Genomic DNA, 20,335 nt, shown 5'->3' with positions numbered 1-20,335 from the left:
AAAAGAGACTCCGCCTACTTTTCTCCAGAGTTTTTTTCTCCAGAAAAGTTTAACGGGTCATAACTCGGTTCACAGAAGGATTTATCAGAATTTTATTTTAGATTTGGAATCTACGAACTCGGAAGTATTAGGAACCAAATTTTTGGGTCGTTCCGGCTTTCGATGAGCAAGCTACGTATCGATGTCCTTTAGCTACACAGCAAATAGTCCAATAACACAAAAATCCTTCATTTCTAGTCAAAGCACAGAAAAATTATACAGATGAACATTATGCAAAGAAAAAGAAGCGGAATTCTTGACAATATTGATAAAAACGTCCTTTGTTCCAATAGCGTAGTGTCGTAATACTCTCCAAATTGCTAACAATAAATGGGGACGCCCAATACTCAATAGTGGGACAAGGAAAATAAGACCATTCACGTACAACCGCCCAACATTGGAACTCCTTGAGAATTCCTGATCAAATTTTCTTTTTCAAAGTGTCAACAATCAGTGGGAGAGTCTTGGCTGCATAGATTTTGCTGGAATAATTAATTTTTTACCTTTATTTTTCTTGTAACGATTAACTTACCTCATTTCCGATTGAATCATCTCGTTCAACTTTTCAGCCTGTTTTCCCCGTCGAAATATTTTCTCCGCAACCGTAACTGAAATTCTTTTTCTATTGAAGAGGGATTTTGGGAATCTGGGAATTTGTTCTAAAATGTGTACAAAAATATGGACATTCCTATTATAAAACCCCTAAAAGTGAATTTACCCGAAAATGATGAAATTGGGTGCTGGCCGAACTTTTTATTTTTGGGTTTCTAAGTCACGGAAAGTTTTTGAGCGGCGGTTTTGAGCCGGCATTTTTAACCGTTTTACAGCGGTTTTAGCTTAAAATCGTTGAAATTTGAGGATTTTCAATCAAAAGGGTTTCAAAATGACATTTTTTGGCTGAAAATTGCATAGCTGTCAAGGCCCGGGCCGGGCCGTGTCGGTAGAAAATTTTCAAGGCCCGGCCCGGCTTCAAAAAATGCCGTTTTTTCCAATTTTTTTTTCGAAATTTTTTCAATTTTTCATCGAAAATGTGACCATTTTTGACTATTTTTCAGAATTTCTTCTAATTCTGACTGATAGTCTGAAAATTTGACTTTTTCGCAAAAAAATTCAAAAAAATTCAAAAAAATTGAAAAAAATTGAAAATTTGACTTTCGCGCCAATTTGACCGGGCCTTCGGGCCGGGCCGGGCCCTGATTTCGCTGGCAAAGCCCGACCCGGCCCGGCCCGGGCCTTGACAACTATGGAAAATTGTCAAGTTTTTGAGATTTCCCATACTCCCAAAATTCCAGTTTAATATATTTTAAAGCCCTTACAATCTCGATCCGTTGAGTTGAGAAGTATACGACCGATAACCGTGTCGAAACCGTAGTCCCCTCTGTTGTACACGCAATGGTTGTGGTGTCCGAAGTCATCGAAGAAGAACTCGTAGTTTTTGTCGGTTGCTTCGATCACGACAAACTCGTAAGCATAGCTGAAAATTGCAACATTTCCATTTTAGAACTGTCCCTTCTTAGAACCGTATCCTGTTCACAACTGTCCCGAATTAGAACCGTTTGAAATAGACCCGCCCAAGTCAGAATTGGTACAGTTCAGAACCATTCCAAATATGGTTAAACGTTATATTTAAGCAATTAGATCTAGATTTAACGGTTCTTATTCATAATAGTTATGACATGGGCGGTCTTGATTTGGTTGGTTTTTATTTGGGAGGTTCTGACTTGCGCCAGTTCTTTTTTGGACAATTTTATTTGGCGCGCCACCGTAATCCTTAATTCACTAGTTCTTATTTGTACTACGGATGGTTCTTATTGGGGGACAGTTCTTATAGTTCTGTACAAGAACCACCCGAATAAGAACTGTCCCTAATAAGAACCGTTCGCGAGAACAAACCAGAACTATGGCATTTCAAAAAGAAAACAAAATCACTGACTCTTGCGTTCCAGTGTTCAGAAGTAGTGGATGTGTTTTCTCAGACACCATTTTCAAATTCTTTCTGGTAACCTCTTCAGGCTTCTTCACTGCTCTTTTGATTTGCTCTTCTAGAATTCCAATGTGTGCCGATGGCCAGGTGGAACTCTTCAAATAAATGCAAATTGATGATTAGACAGGGCAACGCACCAGTGACATGTTCAGCCAGTTTGAGGTAACAGAAGAAATTTTTATCATGTTACTCAGAAGGGTTTCAGTCTCAAAGACAAGTCACTAATTATAAAGGGGAGAGAGGAGGAGCGCAGAGAAGCTAGACCGTCTCGTTGTCTGCGCGCTCTCTCTCTCTGTCTCCCTCGCCGCCGTTGCTGCTTAGCAAGTCAACTTCAAACCGTCATATCTCAAATGTGGGCGGAGCTAGAAAAAAGTTGTCAACTACAAAAATGAAGAACTAGGTTTGATCTACACAATAAATATAAATGTAAACAGTTTTTCTCTATCTGCTTTGGCTTTTGAGTTATGACGGTTCCCGCAAGAATTCTTGCCCTGCGCTAGATTGTTATCTCACAATTTCAAAGGCGTATATCTCAAAAGCTATCATATCTGTTTAAAACTTTTAACTACAAAAATGAAGGTCAAAACTTGTTTTACATTTTTGTAGTTGACAACTTTTTGATAGCTCCGCCCACTTTTGAGATATGGATCTTTAAATATGAGATCTAAAAAAGTGAGCGCCTCTAACCTTCCTCTGCTTTTGTTTAAAAGCGCGTATCTCAAAAGCGGGAATAGCTATTAAAAAGTTTTCAACTATAAAAATGTACCCCTTATCCTATTCTATAACATTCCAGGAACCAAACCGTGCCAAGATCACCGAGCAGCTCGACGTCAACACCACCAGCGTCGTCGTTCTCAGTCAGAAATTCCTGCCACTTCTCAAGAAAGCCGCGTCGAAAGTATCCGGAGATCAACTCTCTGTCTCTCGCGCCGCCGTTGTCACCATCTCCTCGGGACTCGGATCGATTACTGAAAATGATACGGGCTCCGGACTCTTCGAGGGTCTTGCCTACAGAATGAGTAAGGCGGCAGTCAACATGTTCGCCAAGACATTCTCGATTGACATGAAGGATGATCATATTCTCGCAGTCAATTTCTGCCCAGGATGGGTTCAAACTGATATGGGCGGGAAGCAAGCGGCGTTGACTGTGGAGCAGTCCACTACTGAGTTGGTGGCCGCTTTCAATAAGTTGGACAACTCACACAATGGAGGATATTATCACAGGGATCTTACTCCATTCAAGTTCTAAATTGCCTTCTTGGTTACTGTATATTTGCCATGCATTAATAAATCATTGATAACATTTCTTGTCTATGTTTTTAGGCTTTCAGATCTAACAGTTGAAACTGGGAAATCGGGGATATGCAAATGATGCAAATGTGCTCTATCGCGAAGGGTACCGCATGCCGATATGAATGGTCCTCATCATTCTCTTTATTTGCATTGCTCAGAGAGGACCACTTCCTTTTTTTGAGGTACTGTACATAGCTAGCCCATTTATCAACTCCTGGCTAGATCTTTTCCTAGATAGTTTTTTGGACCACCCAAACGATACAATCGGCCTTGACCTATGCACACCGCCGCAACGGCAAATGGTCCTTCTTCTATTTACCTCCCATCCCCTACGATTTGTGGGGCACACTTTTTTTGAACAGCGGTTTACAGTTAGTCACAGTTACGAAATTTCGAATTCTTAGCCTGAAAATGCTGGAAATGCTCAAAACACTTTTTCGGGCCTGGTTGATTGGCCGGACTAAGACTCGTGCACCTTGCGGTACCTGTTGCAGCCGTATATCTCGGTTCTCAGAAGAAATATCAAAAAACTGTTAACTGAAAACATATCCTAATATTTATAGATTATTTCTTCAGTTGAAAACATTTTCATATTTTTAAAGAAAACCGAGATAAGGTGGTCCAAACTGTTGCTACACGTTTTACGGCAATCCTATTTTTCCGAAAATTCCAGTTCTGGGACCAGTATCTTACTTAGAACTGCTGCTTTGATAGCTACAATTTTTGCCTTGATCGTTATCTGACAGTGTCTAGCAATGTTTGGTCCTCCCACTCTAGACATATGTCCTTGACCTATATACCGATGCAATAGATAATGGTCCTCCTCCTATTTACCGTCCTTCCCCCTTACCAACTATTGCAACAGGTTGTCGGGCCAAATCTCGCACTCTAAACGTTTCTTTTTACTCGCTAGCTAAAAGACAAGTTTGCTCCAATATTTCTCTTTCAGAATGACTATATTTACTGAAATCGAAACAAAATATCCGCCCTCACGATATGAATTACTTCGGGAAGCTTCCTACTCAGAAGACCCTTCATTTTTCTTGAAAATTCTCAAAGATTCTATAAGAAATAGTCAAGAACAAGATGGAGGAGAAGTGACTATTGGCCAAATCCAAGAACATTTGAAAATGGAAAATTTTGTTGATATGGAAAATCGATCAGTGGAGGGAGAACTGTACAGTTTTCAATCAGAGGGACTCTATTCGGTGGGTATATTCTTAACATATTTGCAAACTGGCTCGCCGCGTAACTCGCTAGGGAGTCCTCGTACAAAAAAATTGTCAACTACAAAAATGAAGCTCTGTCATTGTTCTGTATGGTTTTTACATAATTGACTTGGTTGGACAGTCAGTAATACCGTAACACCCTCTCAAAGTTGCCCATTTTCAATTGAAACGGTACTGTAGATCTTGCCGAGGTGAAAATTTAAAAAGTTAATGAATATTTAAATAGCAAATTTGATAACTACTAATTCATATTATTAATTTTTCAGTTCAAAACCAAACTTGCCTTTCTCTATGCCTGTTTCATATTCGGAGTCATTTGTTGTCATTTGGTTTACAATTTGTATCTTGACCAGGAGCTATCATTTGAAACAAGAACTGTGTCAATAGCCACGATATGGTGTTCACCGATGTTTGTCATTTTGTTTTCGACCATGTAAGGAAAAAAAAGAAAATATGTAGATTTGAAGTGAATATTGATGAGTTTCAGAGGAGGAGGCGGCCGCGGTGACTGGCTCAACCCACTGTACAATGAGAACTATAATGCTATAAAAGTGACCGAACTGAAAGAACGCCAACTCAAACTCATCGATTGCTACCTGAATCAAGTGTTACCGATGAAAACGGAAATTCCAGCTCTCCGTTATCGACATGACGTTTTGGCAATGATCTCTGTCGGAGAATGGGTCTTCTATGCTTTCTTCCGCGTTTGCTATTCAATCTATCATCTGTCATACAACTGGTCTAACAAGGAGATTCGAGAAGTTGACACTATGGACGCTGCAATCTCTGGAGCCGTGTTTTTGTTTTTCAGTCTGTGGCTGATCTACTGGTATTTTTCAAAGTTGGCTACGTCTCCTGTTAAACACACAAAGCAAGCTGACTGTGGAGCAGTCCACTTCTGAGCTTTCAATAAGTTGGATAACTCACACAATGGAAGATATTATCACAGGGACCTCACTCCATTCAAGTTCTAAATTCCGTCATGGTTACTGTATTTTAATGTACTATTATAATAAAAACTTTTCGCAGCTTGTCTAAGTTTTCAGATCTGACAGTTAAAACTGGAAAACCGATGATATGATGCAAACGTGCTCTATCGCAAAGGGTGTCTCCCCTTTCTTTTACCACCACATGTCGATTTGAACGGTCCTCCTCATTCTCGTTATTTGCATTGCTCAGAGACGGCAGTAACCTTTTTCTCGTCTACCGCTTTGCGATGGCAAACATTTAGTATTCTTTTGTATGAATTCGAATGGGCGGGTTCATCGTACTAATTTATCACCACTCATACCTTCAACTATGTTTTTAGGACAATAATTCTCATTAATTTCGTGTTTTTCGAAACAATTTAAAAAGTTGTGAAAACCGCTCACTCAAAGTTTGGCCCGGGGACGAGTTGTAGGTGCGAATACCGTAGTATTACAACTTTTTATGGGTAAAGTACGGTAGAGAGCCGCCGTAAATCTGCAGCAAGGCCCACACCTCGTCCCCGGGGGCGAATTTTGAAGCAGTAGACAGCTGCCGGCGAATGGGTAAATACGAGTGACCTTGACCTATGTACGTACACACTCTAAACGTTCCTTACGCTTCTTACAACAGCGCTCTACCGAAACCGAAGAAAATTGTGTGAAACATTATTCAGGGTATTTCGGTGGAGCGCAGTTGTAACTAACTAATATCTCAAAATCAATCTCTTTCAGAATGACGGAATATCTACCCGATCCATCTTCACCATATGAATTACTTCTGGAAGCTTCCATATCGGAAGACCCTTCATTTTCCTTGAAACAGCTCAAAGATTCGATAATAAGAAGACAGCAATATGGAGAAGTTACAATTGATCAAATCCAAGAACATCTGGAAATGGAACAGTGGGTTGAGATGGAAAAACGAAAAGCGGAGGGAGAACTACGGTGGTACAAATCAGATAAACGCTATTCGGTGGGTATACTCTTAACATACAGTACTAAGATACAAACTTTGGCCGTTTTCAGTTGAAACCGTTCAATTTTAAGAGCGTTTCATAGTAGTTCTGGTTATCACACCCAGCAGGTTTCTATTGAATCATGCACAATAAAAGTAGAGCTTCATTTTTGTAGTTGATAACTTTTTTGTGCGGGCACTCTCTGAACGACAGCTCAAAAATCTCGATTTGAGGGAGAAAATAATTTATCGATATGTAACTTGTTAGGGAGTATATGTAGAAACAAGTTGTCAACTATAAAAATGAAACTCTGCCTTTTTTCTGTAAGGTTTATACATAACCCTTTCAAAGTTGGTCATTTTTAACTGAAAAGGGCGTAGAATGTCAATATGCCGTGTAAAAAAAGTTTGGTCAAGGATTTTCAAAAAATTTTCGCGCGTCGAAACGAAAAGCACTGGAATTGTGCGCTTGCGCGTTTCAGCCCGCGAAATTTTTTTGAAAATCCTCGACCTTCACAGTAATCAACAAAGACCCAGTTTTCGACACGCCACTCTACTTAATAAGGGTCGGATGGCTATTTGTTAATGTGCAACTTAAAACAAATTTTATCGGCCCGGCTTGCAAATATAATTCTTAACTATTAATCTGTTCATATCTATAATATACTTTTACCTTTCAGATCAACACTAAACTTGCCTTTCTATACGCCTGTATCACATTCGGAGCTATTGGGTGTCATTTGGTTTACAATTTGTATCTTGGCCAGGAGTTACCAAAAAAATTAGGAGCTGCGTCACTAGCCATCATGATTTTTACACCGTATTTTGCCCATTTGGCGATCTTGTAAGTATGGAAATATGTAGATTCGAAGTGAATTTTTATGAGTTTCAGACAAATAGGCGGTCGCGATGATTGGGTCAAACCACTGTACAATGAGAACTATAATTCGATAAGTGTGTCAAACCTGAAACAACGCCAACTTGAACTCATCGATTGCTATCTGAATCAAGTGTTGCCAATGAAAGCGGAAATTCCAGCCAGCCGTTATCGACATGACGTTTTGGTAGGGTCAAATTAAGTCTAGTGTTCTCAGAACTATTTTCAGGCAATGATTATTGGTGGAGAATGGACCTTTTACGCTTTCTTCCACTTTTGCAATTCAATTTGTGATCTGTCATACAACTGGTCCAACGAGAAAGTTCGAAAAGTTGACAGTACGGATATTGTGATATCTGGAGCCGTGTTTTTGCTTCTCAGTGTGTGGCTCATCTACTTTTGGCATTCTTCGAAGTTGGCTAGACGTCCTGTTAAACACACAAAAGTTGGAGTTCAACAATGTTTAATGATGTTGACTTCTGATATTACCGTATTCTGCGTTTAAAAAACTGAACATGAAAATAAGTATATTGGTTTTGTTGTCTGATTTGTTTATTTTATTATCATTTGTTGAAATAAAAGTTCAAAAACACACATTTCAAAGCTTCTTACATTCATAGTCTGTTGTGCAACTTCGCCGCGCAGGTTTTTTCGCGGATTGTGTAATTTCAGGAGTGTTTAAAAAAAGTGCGGCAAAATTGAAAAACAGACTCCGCCCATTTTTCTCCAGAGTGATGAAATGTTGACGGAGTTATGATGTCCGCGGAAAGCTTAACCATTAACACAAAAATTATTCATTTCTAGTCAAAGAACAGGAAAATTATACAGATGAACACTATGCAAAGAAAAAGAAGCGGAATTCTTGACAATATTGATAAAAACGTCCTTTGTTCCAATAGCGTAGTGTCGTAATACTCTCCAAATTGCTAACAATATATGGGGACGCCCAATAATCAATAGTGGGACAAGGAAAATAAGACCATTCACGTGCAACCGCCCAACATTGGAACTCCTTGAGAATTCCTGATCCAATTTTCTCTTTCAAAGTGTCAACAATCAGTGGGAGAGTCTTCGCTGCATAGATTTTGCTGGAATAATTAATTTTTTACCTTTATTTTTTTGTAACGATTAACTTACCTCATTTCCGATTGAATTATCTCGTTTAATTTTTCAGCCTGTTTTCCCCTTCGGAAGATTTTCTCCGCAAGCGTAACTGAAAATGCTCAGTTGGGTGCTGTTTCTAGGCCGCGGAATCCGGGTTTTGGAATGGCGGAAGGCGGAATGCGGTATCGTGCTCAAACCCTGATTCCTATATTCCCATATAATTATATTTCAAAACCCTTACAATCTCGATCCGTTGAGTTATGCAGTATACGACCGATGACCGTGTCGATACCATAGCCCCCTCTGTTGTACACGCAATCGCTTTGGCGGTCGAAGTCATCGAAGAAGAATTCGTAGTTTTTGTCGGTTGCTCCGATCACGACAAACTCGTAACCATAGCTGAAAATTGCAACGTTTCCATTCTAGAACTGTCCGTTTTTAGAACCGTTAAGTACCGCCCAAATTAGAACCATCTTAAATAGAACTGCCCGGATTAGAACTGGTAGAAACCAAACCCGATTCAAGTATGGTTAAACGCTATAGTTAAGTCATTAGACCTAGATGTGACGGTTCTTATTCATAACAGTTATGACATGGGCGGTCTAGATCTGGTTAATTCTTATTTGGGAGGTTTTTTGATTCATATTTTGGATGGATCTTATTGGGGAACAGTTCTTATAGTTCTGTACAAAAACCACCAGATCACAAACACCCAAACAAGAACTGCCCCTAACCAGAACTATGACAATTTAAATAGAAAAATAAATCACTGACTCTTGCGTTCCAGTATTCAGAAGTAGTGGAGCTGTGTTCTCAGATACCATTTTCAAACTATCTTCGGTCACGTATCCCGTCTCCTCCACAACTTTCTTGATTTGATCTTCTAGTATTCCCAAGTGTGCCCATGGCCAAGTGGAACCCTTCAAATAAATGCAAATTGATGATTAGACAGGACAACGCACCAGTGACAAGTCCAGAGAGACAAAAGACGGAATTTCAGTAGTTGTTGACGTAGTTCTAGCTCGGTTTTCCCACATTTTCCATGCTTTTTCTGATCGGTTTTGAAAGTCCATGAGGGCTCGGAACTCGGCGTCCTCCGGCTGAAATATGTATAGTTTCAAATTGTTTGACGGAAATTTGAGTACATGTTCCAAAATCGTTGAAAAATAGCATTTTTAGATTTAAAATATGGATTCTGAGTGATTTTTGGGGCGAAAACATCGTTTTTTGGTAGTAAAATGACATTTTTCGTTTGAAAATCCAAAAAAAACCAAAAATCGCAGAATGACTCAAAAAATGCCGTTTTCCATCATAAAAACTCTAAATTTGTCAGAAAAATTTGGTTTTTCAGCTATCTGGCGTACCTCAAACGCGTTTTTCAGCCATTCTTAGCTATTTTTCAGCCATTTTCAACCAATTTTAGCCTATTTTCATCCAAGTTTAGCCATTTTCAGCTATTTTTCAGTCATTTTTCAGCCTTTTTCAGTCATTTTCAATCTTTCTCAGTCATTTTCAGCAAAATTTAGCCCGCTTTCAGCCATTTCCACCCAATTTTAGCCATTTTCTGCCATTTTTCACCTACTTTCTGCCATTTTCAGCCAATTTTAGCCAATTTTCAGCCAATTTTAATCTATTTTCACCTATTTTCAGCCATTTTCAGTCAATTTTAGTTATTTATCAGCCAATTTGCGCGCATTTTCAACGATTTTCAACGATTTTCAGCAGTTTTCAATATCTATCTCTCACCTTCTGTTCAGCCGCCTTCCTAGCCATTGTTCCAATAGGAACCACCAGCAGGAAATTCGCGGCTACGCCGCGATTTTCGCTGGATTTAGTTGACTTGAACTTTGTAAGTAGAAACTGCTGAAAATGTTTTTCCAAATACAAAAAAGCTTTTGAGCTGAATGTAATAATGTAATGTTCTTATGACTTTACTGTTCGTCTTAACTTGTCTGTTCCTTTATTATTTCTTCTTAATTGCACTGCTTTGTCGTTCAGCATAAGGTGCGGTACAAAAGATTTCTGACATTTTCACTATAATTATTCTTGATTCCGGCTCTACAACAAAATTTCAGTCAGTTTCACAGCAGCTCACCCGGCCGCTGTTTTTTTAGTTGTTGGAAGCAAAGCTGACCCGAGGCCGCGGCCTTCCTCGGTCGGCCGTATGGCGGCTTTGCAAATTTGGCCGTCACACCCCTCAGAACTTCAAAAGAATCAATCTCGACATTCCGGGGTTCTCAGGGAAAACTTTGGATTCCTTCTACTTGCCCGTTGTCAAAGCACCAAAACTAAAACGTCTAGAAACATCTCTTTGTCGTAATTGATAAAAAATCGAAACGACGCTGCTGGAAACTCAAAAGTGAGAGAATTTTGGAACGTCTATTCATGGACCCTTGGTTGCTCTTCTAATCAGCTTTGTTGGTTGCTTCTCTATATTCTATTTTTCGATTAAAATCTTTTTTCTCTATTTAAAGTTTAGATGTTCTTAGTTTCTAGAAGGTTCTGGAATATTTGAATTTCCGCAGAAATTCAAAAGTTTTTTCTAGAAGTTTCTAGAAGGTTCTAGAATATTTGAATCAGTGTGTGTCTTCGAGAGCATCTCGAGAGATCTCTCGAAAAATCTCTCGAAAGATCTCTCGAAAATATCTCGAGAGATTTCTCGAGAGATTTCTCTCGAGAGAAATCAATCTTTTAACAGACTATTTCCTAGTTTTCGAAACCTGACATTTCGAAACCGGTGAAAAATGAATAAACTTTTTATTTTCCGCAGTGGGGATCAAACTATGGTCTTCAGATTGGTACCAAAAAGCTGAAAACAAAAAAACCAAAAATATTTTTTTACCATTGGCGGTCGAACCCGTTGGTTGTCAGATTTGTTCCAAAAAGCCAAAAACAGAATGCAAAAATGTTATACTATGGCCGGTGTCGAATCGGCCCGGAAGTTCGGACCCTTTTAATACATTTTTTTCAAAAATAAAAGGTATTCGTGTTTCACCGGTTTCGAAATGTCCGGTTTCGAACTGTCTGGTATCGAAATGTCCGTTTGCAATGTCCCAGAGTCGAAATTCGCACTGTGCTCTTTTTGAAGCAGTCTTTGAGTTATCTCTCGAAATCTCTCGAAAATCTCTCAAGAGATCTCTCGAGAAATCTCTCGAGAGATTTCGAGAGACTCAAAAATCTCTCGAGAATCTCTCGAGAAATTTTCGAGAGATCTCTCGAAATCCTTGTCTCTCGAGAAAAAATATCGAGAGCACACACTGATTTGAATTTCCGCCGAAATTCAAAAGATTTTTCCTAAAAGTTTCTAGAAGGTTCTGGAATATTTGAATTTCCGCCGAAATTCAAAAGTTTTTTCTAGAAGTTTCTAGAAGGTTCTGGAATATTTGAATTCCCGCCGAAATTCATAACTTTTTCTAGAAGTTTCTAGAAGGTTCTGGAATATTTGAATTTCCGCCGAAATTCAAAAGTTTTTTCTAGAAGTTTCTAGAAGGTTCTAGAATATTTGAATTCCCGCCGAAATTCAAAAGTTTTTTCTAGAAGTTTCTAGAAGGTTCTAGAATATTTGAATTCCCGCCGAAATTCAAAAGTTTTTTTCTAGAAGTTTCTAGAAGGTTCTAGAATATTTGAATTCCCGCTGAAATTCAAAATTTTGAACTGGAAGGTTCTGTAAAAGTCTAGATTTTTTTGAACGGTTCTATTAATTTCTGAAGTTTTCTAGAACTCTCTGGAAGTTTCTAGAAGTTTATGAAAGTTTCAAGAAGTTTCGAGAACTTTCTGGAACATTTTGGAAATTACTGGAAGCTGCGGCCAAACCGGCTCAAATTTTTTTAGAGTATTGTCTTAGGGTGCCAAGGGTGTCTCTACCAAAGTATGGACCCCGTATTTTCAGTTGGAACCTGCTTTCCCGATTTTTGGGTTACTGTAGCTACAGTACCCCTTCAGGGGTATGGCAGTGGAAATCCTGCAAAGTTCTTCAAGGAAAAGTACGGGACTACAGAGTAAACAAATTTACCAACGTACTCAATCAATGGGGATCTGAACCTTCCAAGATATTTAGGTTCGACTGTAAATGTTCAAAACTCTGTAACCACCGTAATCCTACAGTAACCGGCCCAGTTTTTTTTGGGTGTCATACTGAGGGGTCGAGGTTGTTACCACCCAAGTCTGGTCTCTCCTCGTTCTGTTTGAAACCTTTTTCCATTTTTTGGGTTACGGTAGCTACAGTAATCCTACAGTAATCTGACACCCGGGGCCCAAAAAATTGAAGCGCTCGGAGGTTCATAGGTATACCCCCAAACATCTTTTGAAACGGTCCAGAGAGAAAAAAGTTATTCAGGGAGAAGCGTTGGACACACACACAGAACTATTCCATTAGTAGGAAGAAGATGGCTTTCATCAGGGCAGAAAGTTTAGGTCCAAACTCTTTGAAATCCTTGAAAACATCGTCTGATCTATTATTTAAGGTTTCAATTGCAGTGTCGACAATCTCTGCTGCAAATTTTTAATTGATATAGATAATTATTGATCCTCAATTAAGATTTCAATCAATTACCTGATGTTTGTTCTATTGCTACGCATGGAGATAATATCACGAGGCATAGGAACCAGAGCATCAGCATTTGTGTGGCAGATGGCGTACTGAGAATATCAAATTGCAATTTTTCGTTAAATTGGAGAAAGAGAGAGAGATAAAAAGAGATAGAAAAAAGAGAAAGAGAAGAGCAACTTTTGAGATAAATCAATAAGCTCACTTTCGCAACTCGGCCACTTTTACTCCGATTCTTAAAACTATTTAACTTTCAGGTAGATCAAACCTAGGTCTACATTTTTGTAGTTGACAATTTTTTGATAGCTATTCACGTTTTTGAGATATGTGCCTTTGAAGATGCGCTAGCGAGAGGGAGAGAGAGACGCAGAACACTCACCACCTTGCAACCGTAGTATCTCGAGAACTAGAATAGCTCTCAAAAAGTGGTCAACTACAAAAATATAGAGCTAGGTTTGATCTACTTGAAAAATATATATGGAATTGGTAGAATTAAAGATGAGTCAGCTTATTGATCGTGGCAAGCTCCATCTCAAAACTTGATATTTTTTCTTTCTCTTTCTCCGATCTAACAAAAAAAAGCAATTTGATATTCTCCGTACGTCATTTGTCACAGGAATGCTGATGCTCTGGCTCTTATGCCTCGTGATACTATCTCCATGCGTAACAATAGAACAAACACCAGGTAATTAATCAAAATCTTAATTAGGGATCAATAATTTTTGAGCCTTTGCAGCAGAGATTGTCGACACTGCAATCAATGCTTTATCGGCAGCGAATAACAGATCAGGAGATGCTTTATTGTCTTTAAATGAGTTCGGACCTAAACTGACTTCCCTCATGAAAGCATATGTCCCCCTCGGAGCACTTATGTATAAGGCGACTAAAAAAAAGGTGGGAGATAACGCACAACATTGTTCCCTGAATTGAGTCACCTAATGTAAGAATTGGTAATTAAAAACAGCCGAGAACGTTTTGAACAGATTGGTCAACTTTCACCAAAGATATCAAACATTCAAAACAAGAATTCAAATAATTTGCCTAGCCCTGATCGTGATAATTCACCACAATAATGACGCTATTCGATACAGCTGGAAACGAGTGCTACCGTAATATATTGTTGGGAAAATTTGAATTTTGTTAAATTTTGTGACTTTCCAGCAATTTTTTTTTAGTTTTTTTACCAAAAAACAATTAATAACCGTTGACTGTCGATAGAAGTCAATCAAGGTCAAATTTGCTCCCAAAATATTACGGTAGCACTCCTTTGTGTCGAATGATGTCATTTTTGTAAGATATCACGATTGTCGAGTTGACGGATTCTAAGCCAGCAAGTACTAAAAAACGTGATCAACCTTTTACACATGCTCCCGTTGCAAAAAGTAAACACAGAATTGGAATCAGCGCAAAATTTGCTATAAGATAGTGTTTTTGTGCTGTTTTCGGTTTTTTTTCTAATTTTCGAACAAAAATGTCATTTTACGTCCAAAAAACCATTTTTCAGCCGGAGAGCGCCGAGTTCCGAGCTCTCATGGACTTCCGCGCCCGAGCAGAAAAAATATGGAAAATACAGGAAAAACGAGCTAGAACTGCGACTAGAACTGCGAAAATCTTAAACTCGGAATATATAAGGGTAACCCGTTCGAAAAAAAACCTTGACTCATTAAAAATTCCCAATTTCAGACTGTGAAAGAACTAATTCGTTTCATGAAGTCGTCCGCCGACCGCTATCTGAATCCTGACTATAAAAAAATGGGCTATCAAATAAGCGAATTTGAGTCCGACTGTATGCGTGAAACCATACAGTTAAAAGTTGTATGTTTCTGTTGAATTTGAGCTCTAACTATTTTAAAAAAAGTCTAATTTGTTCAGCGTTTCAATTTTCTGCTGGATTACTGTACAAGCATCTCACATGAGGAGGCGCAGCAACTTGCAGATCATCGTAGAAACTTGATGAATGCGTTTCTACGATTTCGAGTGAAAGGGAACGAACCTCTTCCAGATATTGAACTATATATAATGGGTAAGAGGGTTTCAGCTCGAAAATTCTGGCCAAATTTTTTTGTGTTTCTAGGTCACACAAAGCTGTTTCGCTATTATCTATAAATTTTATTGCAGAATTCATCGACATAGAAGAAGAATTCCTTCGTAAATTCAAATTTGTTTCACAGGAAGATATGGGTGTCTACCATAATTCTTTCTTTAGTTATCACGAAGCGATCGAGGCATATTTCAATGAAATGCGATATAAAGGATCGATTATTAAAAGGGAGTACTTTGAGGACGGGTAAGTAGTACAAACATTTTTTTGGCTTTTGCAGAACTTTCTCTTTTTAGAACTGTTCGTTTTAAGAACTTCTGGTTTTAGGGTTGGAACCATACTTGCAAACCGGGTCAAAACGGGCCGACACGGGCCGGCTCGTAACTCGCGTCAAACTCAATATTATGAGCTGAAAAATATACCAAAATGTAGATCTCGACGAGTTCTATGTCAGTGACCTACTCCGGACCGGGCTATTCGTTAATGTGCCGCGGGCCGGGCTAGAAAAGCTTTTTTGGCCATTTTCGCGTTTTTTGGCACTTTTTCCGGGCTGCGGCACATTAACAAATAGCCATCCGGCCCGTAGCAGGTCACGGACATAGAACTCGATGAGATCTACATTTTGGTATATTTTTGAGCTCATAATATTGAGCTTGGCGCGAGTTACGCGCCGGCCCGGTTTGCAAGTATGGGAGGAACCTATTATACCAAAATGAGACTTTCTAAAAAACTATTTTCTGAGCATTGCTGACCTAGAAATCGTTTTTAAAGTTAATAATAAGTCTTCAGGTGTCAAGTACGTGAGCTGCTGAGAAAGTCGAATTTCAATTATACCTATGTTGAGGCGTTCGCTACGGAGTTTATGAGTGAGCTGCTCGATTTGGTAGGTTAAGTGGAATAGGGTTGAAATTAGCTTCAAACTCAGTATTTAAAGCTGAAAACCATACCAAAAAATTCCAGGAGTACCTCAAAGATATAGAACTTACCAAGATCTATACTTGGTATGTTTTTCAGCTTTTGACATTGAATTTGAAGCCTTCACATATATCCATTTCAGACATTTGTCGAGGCGATTTGTGATAATGCTCTACACAACAGTACGACTGAACTCTCTGGTTTCAGATTACTGGGTGATATGATTAAAATATCCTCTTTCACCTCAAACTGGCTGAACATGTCACTGGTGCGTTGCGCTATCTAATTATCAATGAGCGTGCATTAGTTTGAAGGATTCCGCCTGGCCGTCGGCACACGTTGGAATTCTAGAAGAGCAAATCAAGAGAGCAGTGAAGAAGCCTGGAGAGGTTACCAGAGAGAATTTGAAAATGGTAGCTGAGAAAACACATCCACTACTTTTGAATACTGGAACGCAAGGGTCAGTGATTTTTTTTTTCTATTTAAATTGTCATAGTTCTGGTTTTCTCGCGAACGGTTCTTATTAGGGACAGTTCTTATTCGGGTGGTTCTTGTACAGAACTATAAGAACTGTCCCCCAATAAGAACCATCCGAAGTTCAAATCAGGACTAGTGAATTAAGGATTACGGTGGTGTCCCAAATAAAACTGGCCGAAATAGAACCGCCTGGAATAGAACCACCCAAATTAGAACTGGTATGAATTAGAACAGCTAATTTAGGTCTAATTGTTTAAACTATAACGTTTAACCATACTTGAATCGGGTTTGGTTTCTACCAGTTCTAATCCGGGCAGTTCTATTTAAGATGGTTCTAATTTGGGCGGTTCTTAATGGTTCTATAAACGAACAGTTCTAGAATAGGAAACTACCTATTTTCAGCTATGGTTACGAGTTTGTCGTGATCGAAGCAACCGACAAAAACTACGAATTCTTCTTCGATGACTTCGGACACCACAACCATTGCGTGTACAACAGAGGGGACTACGGTTTCGACACGGTTATCGGTCGTATACTTCTCAACTCAACGGATCGAGATTGTAAGGGCTTTAAAATATTTCAAAAGGGGTTTTTGGGAATATAAGAATCAGGGTTGTGCAGAATTCCGCATTCCGTCATTTTAAAACCCGGATTCCCCGGCCTAGAAACACAAACATAAAAAGTTCGGCCAGCACCCAACTGAGCATTTTCAGTTACTGTTGCGGAGAAAATCTTTCGAAAGGGAAAACAGGCTGAAAAGTTGAATGAGATAATTCAATCGGAAATGAGGTAAGTTAATCGTTACAAGAAAAATAAAGATTTAAAAATTAATTATTCCAGCAAAATCTATGCAGCGAAGACTCTCCCACTGATTGTTGACACTTTGAAAAAGAAAATTGGATCAGGAATTCTCAAGGAGTTCCAATGTTGGGCGGTTGCACGTGAATGGTCTTATTTTCCTTGTCCCACTATTGATTATTGGGCGTCCCCATTTATTGTTAGCAATTTGGAGAGTATTACGACACTAAGTTATCGGAACAAAGGACGTTTTTATCAATATTGTCAAGAATTTCGATTCTTTTTCTTTGCATAGTTAACCCACTGTATAATTTTCCTGTGCTATCACTAAAAATAAATAATGTTCGTGTTAATGGTCAAAAGGGCTCTGGGAAAATGTGAGCGCACTCCATCTATTAACACTCCCACCATTCACCCCGTGTGAAATATCTAGTATTTGTACGCTGACTCGCAACATGACTCTGACAATACTTTTGATATTATTTTCGAGGATACCGTCAAGGTGTTAGAAAGAGTTTTTGAATCTCATCTGAGATTAAGGATTTATTAGTGTGCGTACAGATAAATGGGTGCAGAAGGGGAACAAGAGAAAGTACAAAGAGAAGAAAAACGAAACAAGGTCAAGGATATCGGTCTGGAATGAACTTTCACTTGACATTATATATTGGCTGTGGAAGGGGGAGGAGCAGTTTAATTGGGTGATGAAATGAGGGTGCGATTTTAAAAGTCGAAGAATCGAAGAATTCAGATATCCGATTCAACGACTCCAAACAAGCCTGGTGATTTAAACATATCTGGTATGCCCTGCCAAATCTGGGAAACGATCATGCCATACATGGAAGATGATCCAGAACGGTCCGATGAGAATAGTTGCTAACAGTCCATCGGAGCGGATGATATCTAATCCGTCGGTACAATCTATGTAGTGGTTGAAGCGTGTTCTGGAAAAAGTTGGCAGTCCGCGCATTTTTGTAGTTCTGATTTGTGCCGGTTCCGATCGGGGCAGCTCTTATGCGGGTATGGGCTCTATTCCAATTTAGATGTCCTTTGAAAACGCGAACGTTCCTTGAAACACTTAGACGTTTCTCAAAACATTTAAACGTCCTTTGGGGGTTTCAAATATGCTCAAAAATGTTTAGAAGTCCCATAAAATAGTTACACGCCGATCAAAATCCTAAAATTTGGTTTTAAATAATTAAACGTCCCTTCAACACTAAAAGTCACTGAAAGTGTTCAAGGGACGTCTAAATGTTTTAAGGGACGTCTAAACATTTTATGGGACCTTTAAACGTTTTTTGGGACGTCTAAATGTTTTTTGGGACTTTCGAGTTTTCAGAGGATATCTAAACTGGAATAGAGCCCGGGTATGTTTTAAACGGAAGCCGAAACTAAAATTTGGAAATTGGAAATCGGAAGTCGGAAGTCGGAATTCCGCAAAGCGTGGATCATAGTTGCATGGAATTTCGACTTCTGCCTTCAGCCATTCTCTAACTTTGGGATTTAGAAAGACATACCGTACATAATATGATATTATCACAGAAACACAAAGAAAAATGGTCATGAAGGACATAAAATTGACTTTTCTTTTTCGCGAATTTTCTGATATTTTAAACTCACTTGAACGCGAATCCTCTCCGCTCTCTATCAAATGGCAACAATTCGTATTCAGTGAAATCGTAAGCGTCCGGAACTCTTATAAATTTGAGAATTAAAGTTTCGAACCGTGTATTATTCGAGTGAAACCATCGACTAATAAATAATTGGCAATCCACTGCAGTCATTCTACAACCGAACAGTTGTAAATGAACATTATCAAAACTATGAAACATTTTGCTTGTAATCCAATGAGCTCTTTTTCCGATTGCTAGATAATCCGAATCATTTTTTAAAAACGAGTTAAATTTGAATTTCGGATCGAAAGGGAGATTGATAGAAAGATTATAACTTGGTGCTATATTCTCCACTAAGTATTTGAAATCGTCAGGATCCATCGGTTTTTCTCCAAAGATCCATATATCTCTCAAATTTTTAAATGGGTAGAAATAAGGACTTCTTGCAAATGGAACTTGGTCTGCGTCGAGCCATGCTTTATAAATTTCTAGTTTAAATAAATCCATCAGATAGTGAGATCCAGCTCTAACTAATATCTTGACATCATGAAAAGTAAATGAGTAGATGTGATCATCCAGAATGCTGAAAAAGTAGAGCAGTAGAGCGCAATTTCTAATACTTGCAAACCACGTAACTTGTTTCAAACTAAGTTTTTTAAGCTGAAAAGTATACCAAAATGTAGATCTCGGCGAGTTCTATGTCGCTGAAACACAACACACCGGATGGCTGTTCGTTACTGCGCCGCGGGATGGGGCCAAACGCGAAAACGGGCAAAAAAGTCATTTTAGGTCGACCCGCGACATGTTAACGACTAGCTATCAGAGTTGCATGGCATTCCGACTTGCGACTTCCGAATTTCGGATCAGGAATTTTACTTCCGACTTCCGACTTCCGGATAAGGAAATTGCAACTCTACTAGCTATCCGGCTCGTACTACACGGGATCTGAGGGGTGAGTACTGTATCAAAAATCTACTAGTACTCGCCCCCAGACCCAGTGATACTATATCACTGACATAAAGCCCGCCGAGATCAATATTTTTGTATATTTTTCAGTCTACTTTTTGAATTTTGAGGTAGTTCCGTTTTGCAAAAGCACAATTTCCCAGTTTGGAAAAAAAACTCACCACGTCTTCACCGGGCATCCTAGAATTATCCTGTCTATAGGCTTCATCTCTTCATCTTCATCTTCTTTATAATTCAAAAAATGCCAACCCCCTAAAATGTCTTTTCCAGATTTCAGCTTAACACACGTGGATTCTCTGTTGACCCGCATTTCTAACAACGTCAAATATGGGATTCTGAGTCTTTTCACTATTTGATGACACCTTTTGGATATCATAGAGAAATGGATTCTAAAAATGTATAATAAAAATAATTGATAACGTTTTGACTTACAATTCTGATAAATTTGCATTGAGAAGAATCAGTTCCAGCGGTATAAATGGTAGTTTGAGTAGCGAGATTGTCATTTTTTCTAAACTGTTTTGCAAACAGTG

General features: G+C 38.9%; 7 protein-coding genes across 7 annotated transcripts; 4 read left to right on the top strand and 3 right to left on the bottom strand.

Annotated features, from left to right (window-relative positions):
* Positions 1-460: 460 nt before the first annotated feature.
* GCK72_016798 (uncharacterized protein) lies at positions 461-3,101 on the bottom strand (the record flags this gene model as incomplete). The annotated part of the gene is made up of 5 exons (XM_053731697.1): positions 461-521; positions 572-647; positions 1,356-1,513; positions 1,973-2,118; positions 2,826-3,101. 5 exons carry the CDS (start codon positions 3,099-3,101, stop codon positions 461-463), a joined length of 717 nt encoding a protein of 238 aa, XP_053580610.1.
* On the top strand, positions 2,784-3,272 carry GCK72_016797 (uncharacterized protein; the record flags this gene model as incomplete). The annotated part of the gene is made up of 1 exon (XM_053731696.1): positions 2,784-3,272. One exon carries the CDS (start codon positions 2,784-2,786, stop codon positions 3,270-3,272), a length of 489 nt encoding a protein of 162 aa, XP_053580609.1.
* A 1,749-nt stretch (positions 3,273-5,021) lies between these two features.
* GCK72_016796 (uncharacterized protein) lies at positions 5,022-5,447 on the top strand (the record flags this gene model as incomplete). The annotated part of the gene is made up of 1 exon (XM_003101604.2): positions 5,022-5,447. The coding sequence occupies one exon, from the start codon at positions 5,022-5,024 to the stop codon at positions 5,445-5,447; it is 426 nt and encodes a 141-aa protein (XP_003101652.2).
* Positions 5,448-6,246: 799 nt separating this feature from the next.
* Positions 6,247-7,850, top strand: GCK72_016795 (uncharacterized protein; the record flags this gene model as incomplete). Its single annotated transcript, XM_053731695.1, has 4 exons — positions 6,247-6,486; positions 7,149-7,312; positions 7,361-7,532; positions 7,575-7,850. 4 exons carry the CDS (start codon positions 6,247-6,249, stop codon positions 7,848-7,850), a joined length of 852 nt encoding a protein of 283 aa, XP_053580608.1.
* Positions 7,851-8,180: 330 nt separating this feature from the next.
* On the bottom strand, positions 8,181-10,222 carry GCK72_016794 (uncharacterized protein; the record flags this gene model as incomplete). The annotated part of the gene is made up of 6 exons (XM_053731694.1): positions 8,181-8,433; positions 8,483-8,558; positions 8,691-8,848; positions 9,224-9,369; positions 9,412-9,549; positions 10,196-10,222. 6 exons carry the CDS (start codon positions 10,220-10,222, stop codon positions 8,181-8,183), a joined length of 798 nt encoding a protein of 265 aa, XP_053580607.1.
* Positions 10,223-13,613: 3,391 nt separating this feature from the next.
* On the top strand, positions 13,614-17,521 carry GCK72_016793 (uncharacterized protein; the record flags this gene model as incomplete). Its single annotated transcript, XM_053731693.1, has 12 exons — positions 13,614-13,680; positions 13,732-13,889; positions 14,500-14,628; positions 14,679-14,810; positions 14,868-15,018; positions 15,114-15,282; positions 15,826-15,919; positions 16,094-16,219; positions 16,266-16,411; positions 16,831-16,988; positions 17,142-17,217; positions 17,269-17,521. 12 exons carry the CDS (start codon positions 13,614-13,616, stop codon positions 17,519-17,521), a joined length of 1,659 nt encoding a protein of 552 aa, XP_053580606.1.
* Positions 17,522-18,010: 489 nt separating this feature from the next.
* Positions 18,011-20,308, bottom strand: GCK72_016792 (uncharacterized protein; the record flags this gene model as incomplete). Its single annotated transcript, XM_003101641.2, has 4 exons — positions 18,011-18,167; positions 18,844-19,419; positions 19,964-20,191; positions 20,235-20,308. 4 exons carry the CDS (start codon positions 20,306-20,308, stop codon positions 18,011-18,013), a joined length of 1,035 nt encoding a protein of 344 aa, XP_003101689.2.
* Positions 20,309-20,335: the final 27 nt, after the last annotated feature.

This window comes from Caenorhabditis remanei, chromosome V, assembly GCF_010183535.1.
Source record: "Caenorhabditis remanei strain PX506 chromosome V, whole genome shotgun sequence".
In the NCBI taxonomy this organism is placed as follows: domain Eukaryota; kingdom Metazoa; phylum Nematoda; class Chromadorea; order Rhabditida; family Rhabditidae; genus Caenorhabditis; species Caenorhabditis remanei.
This window is presented reverse-complemented; position numbering and strand designations above follow the sequence as displayed.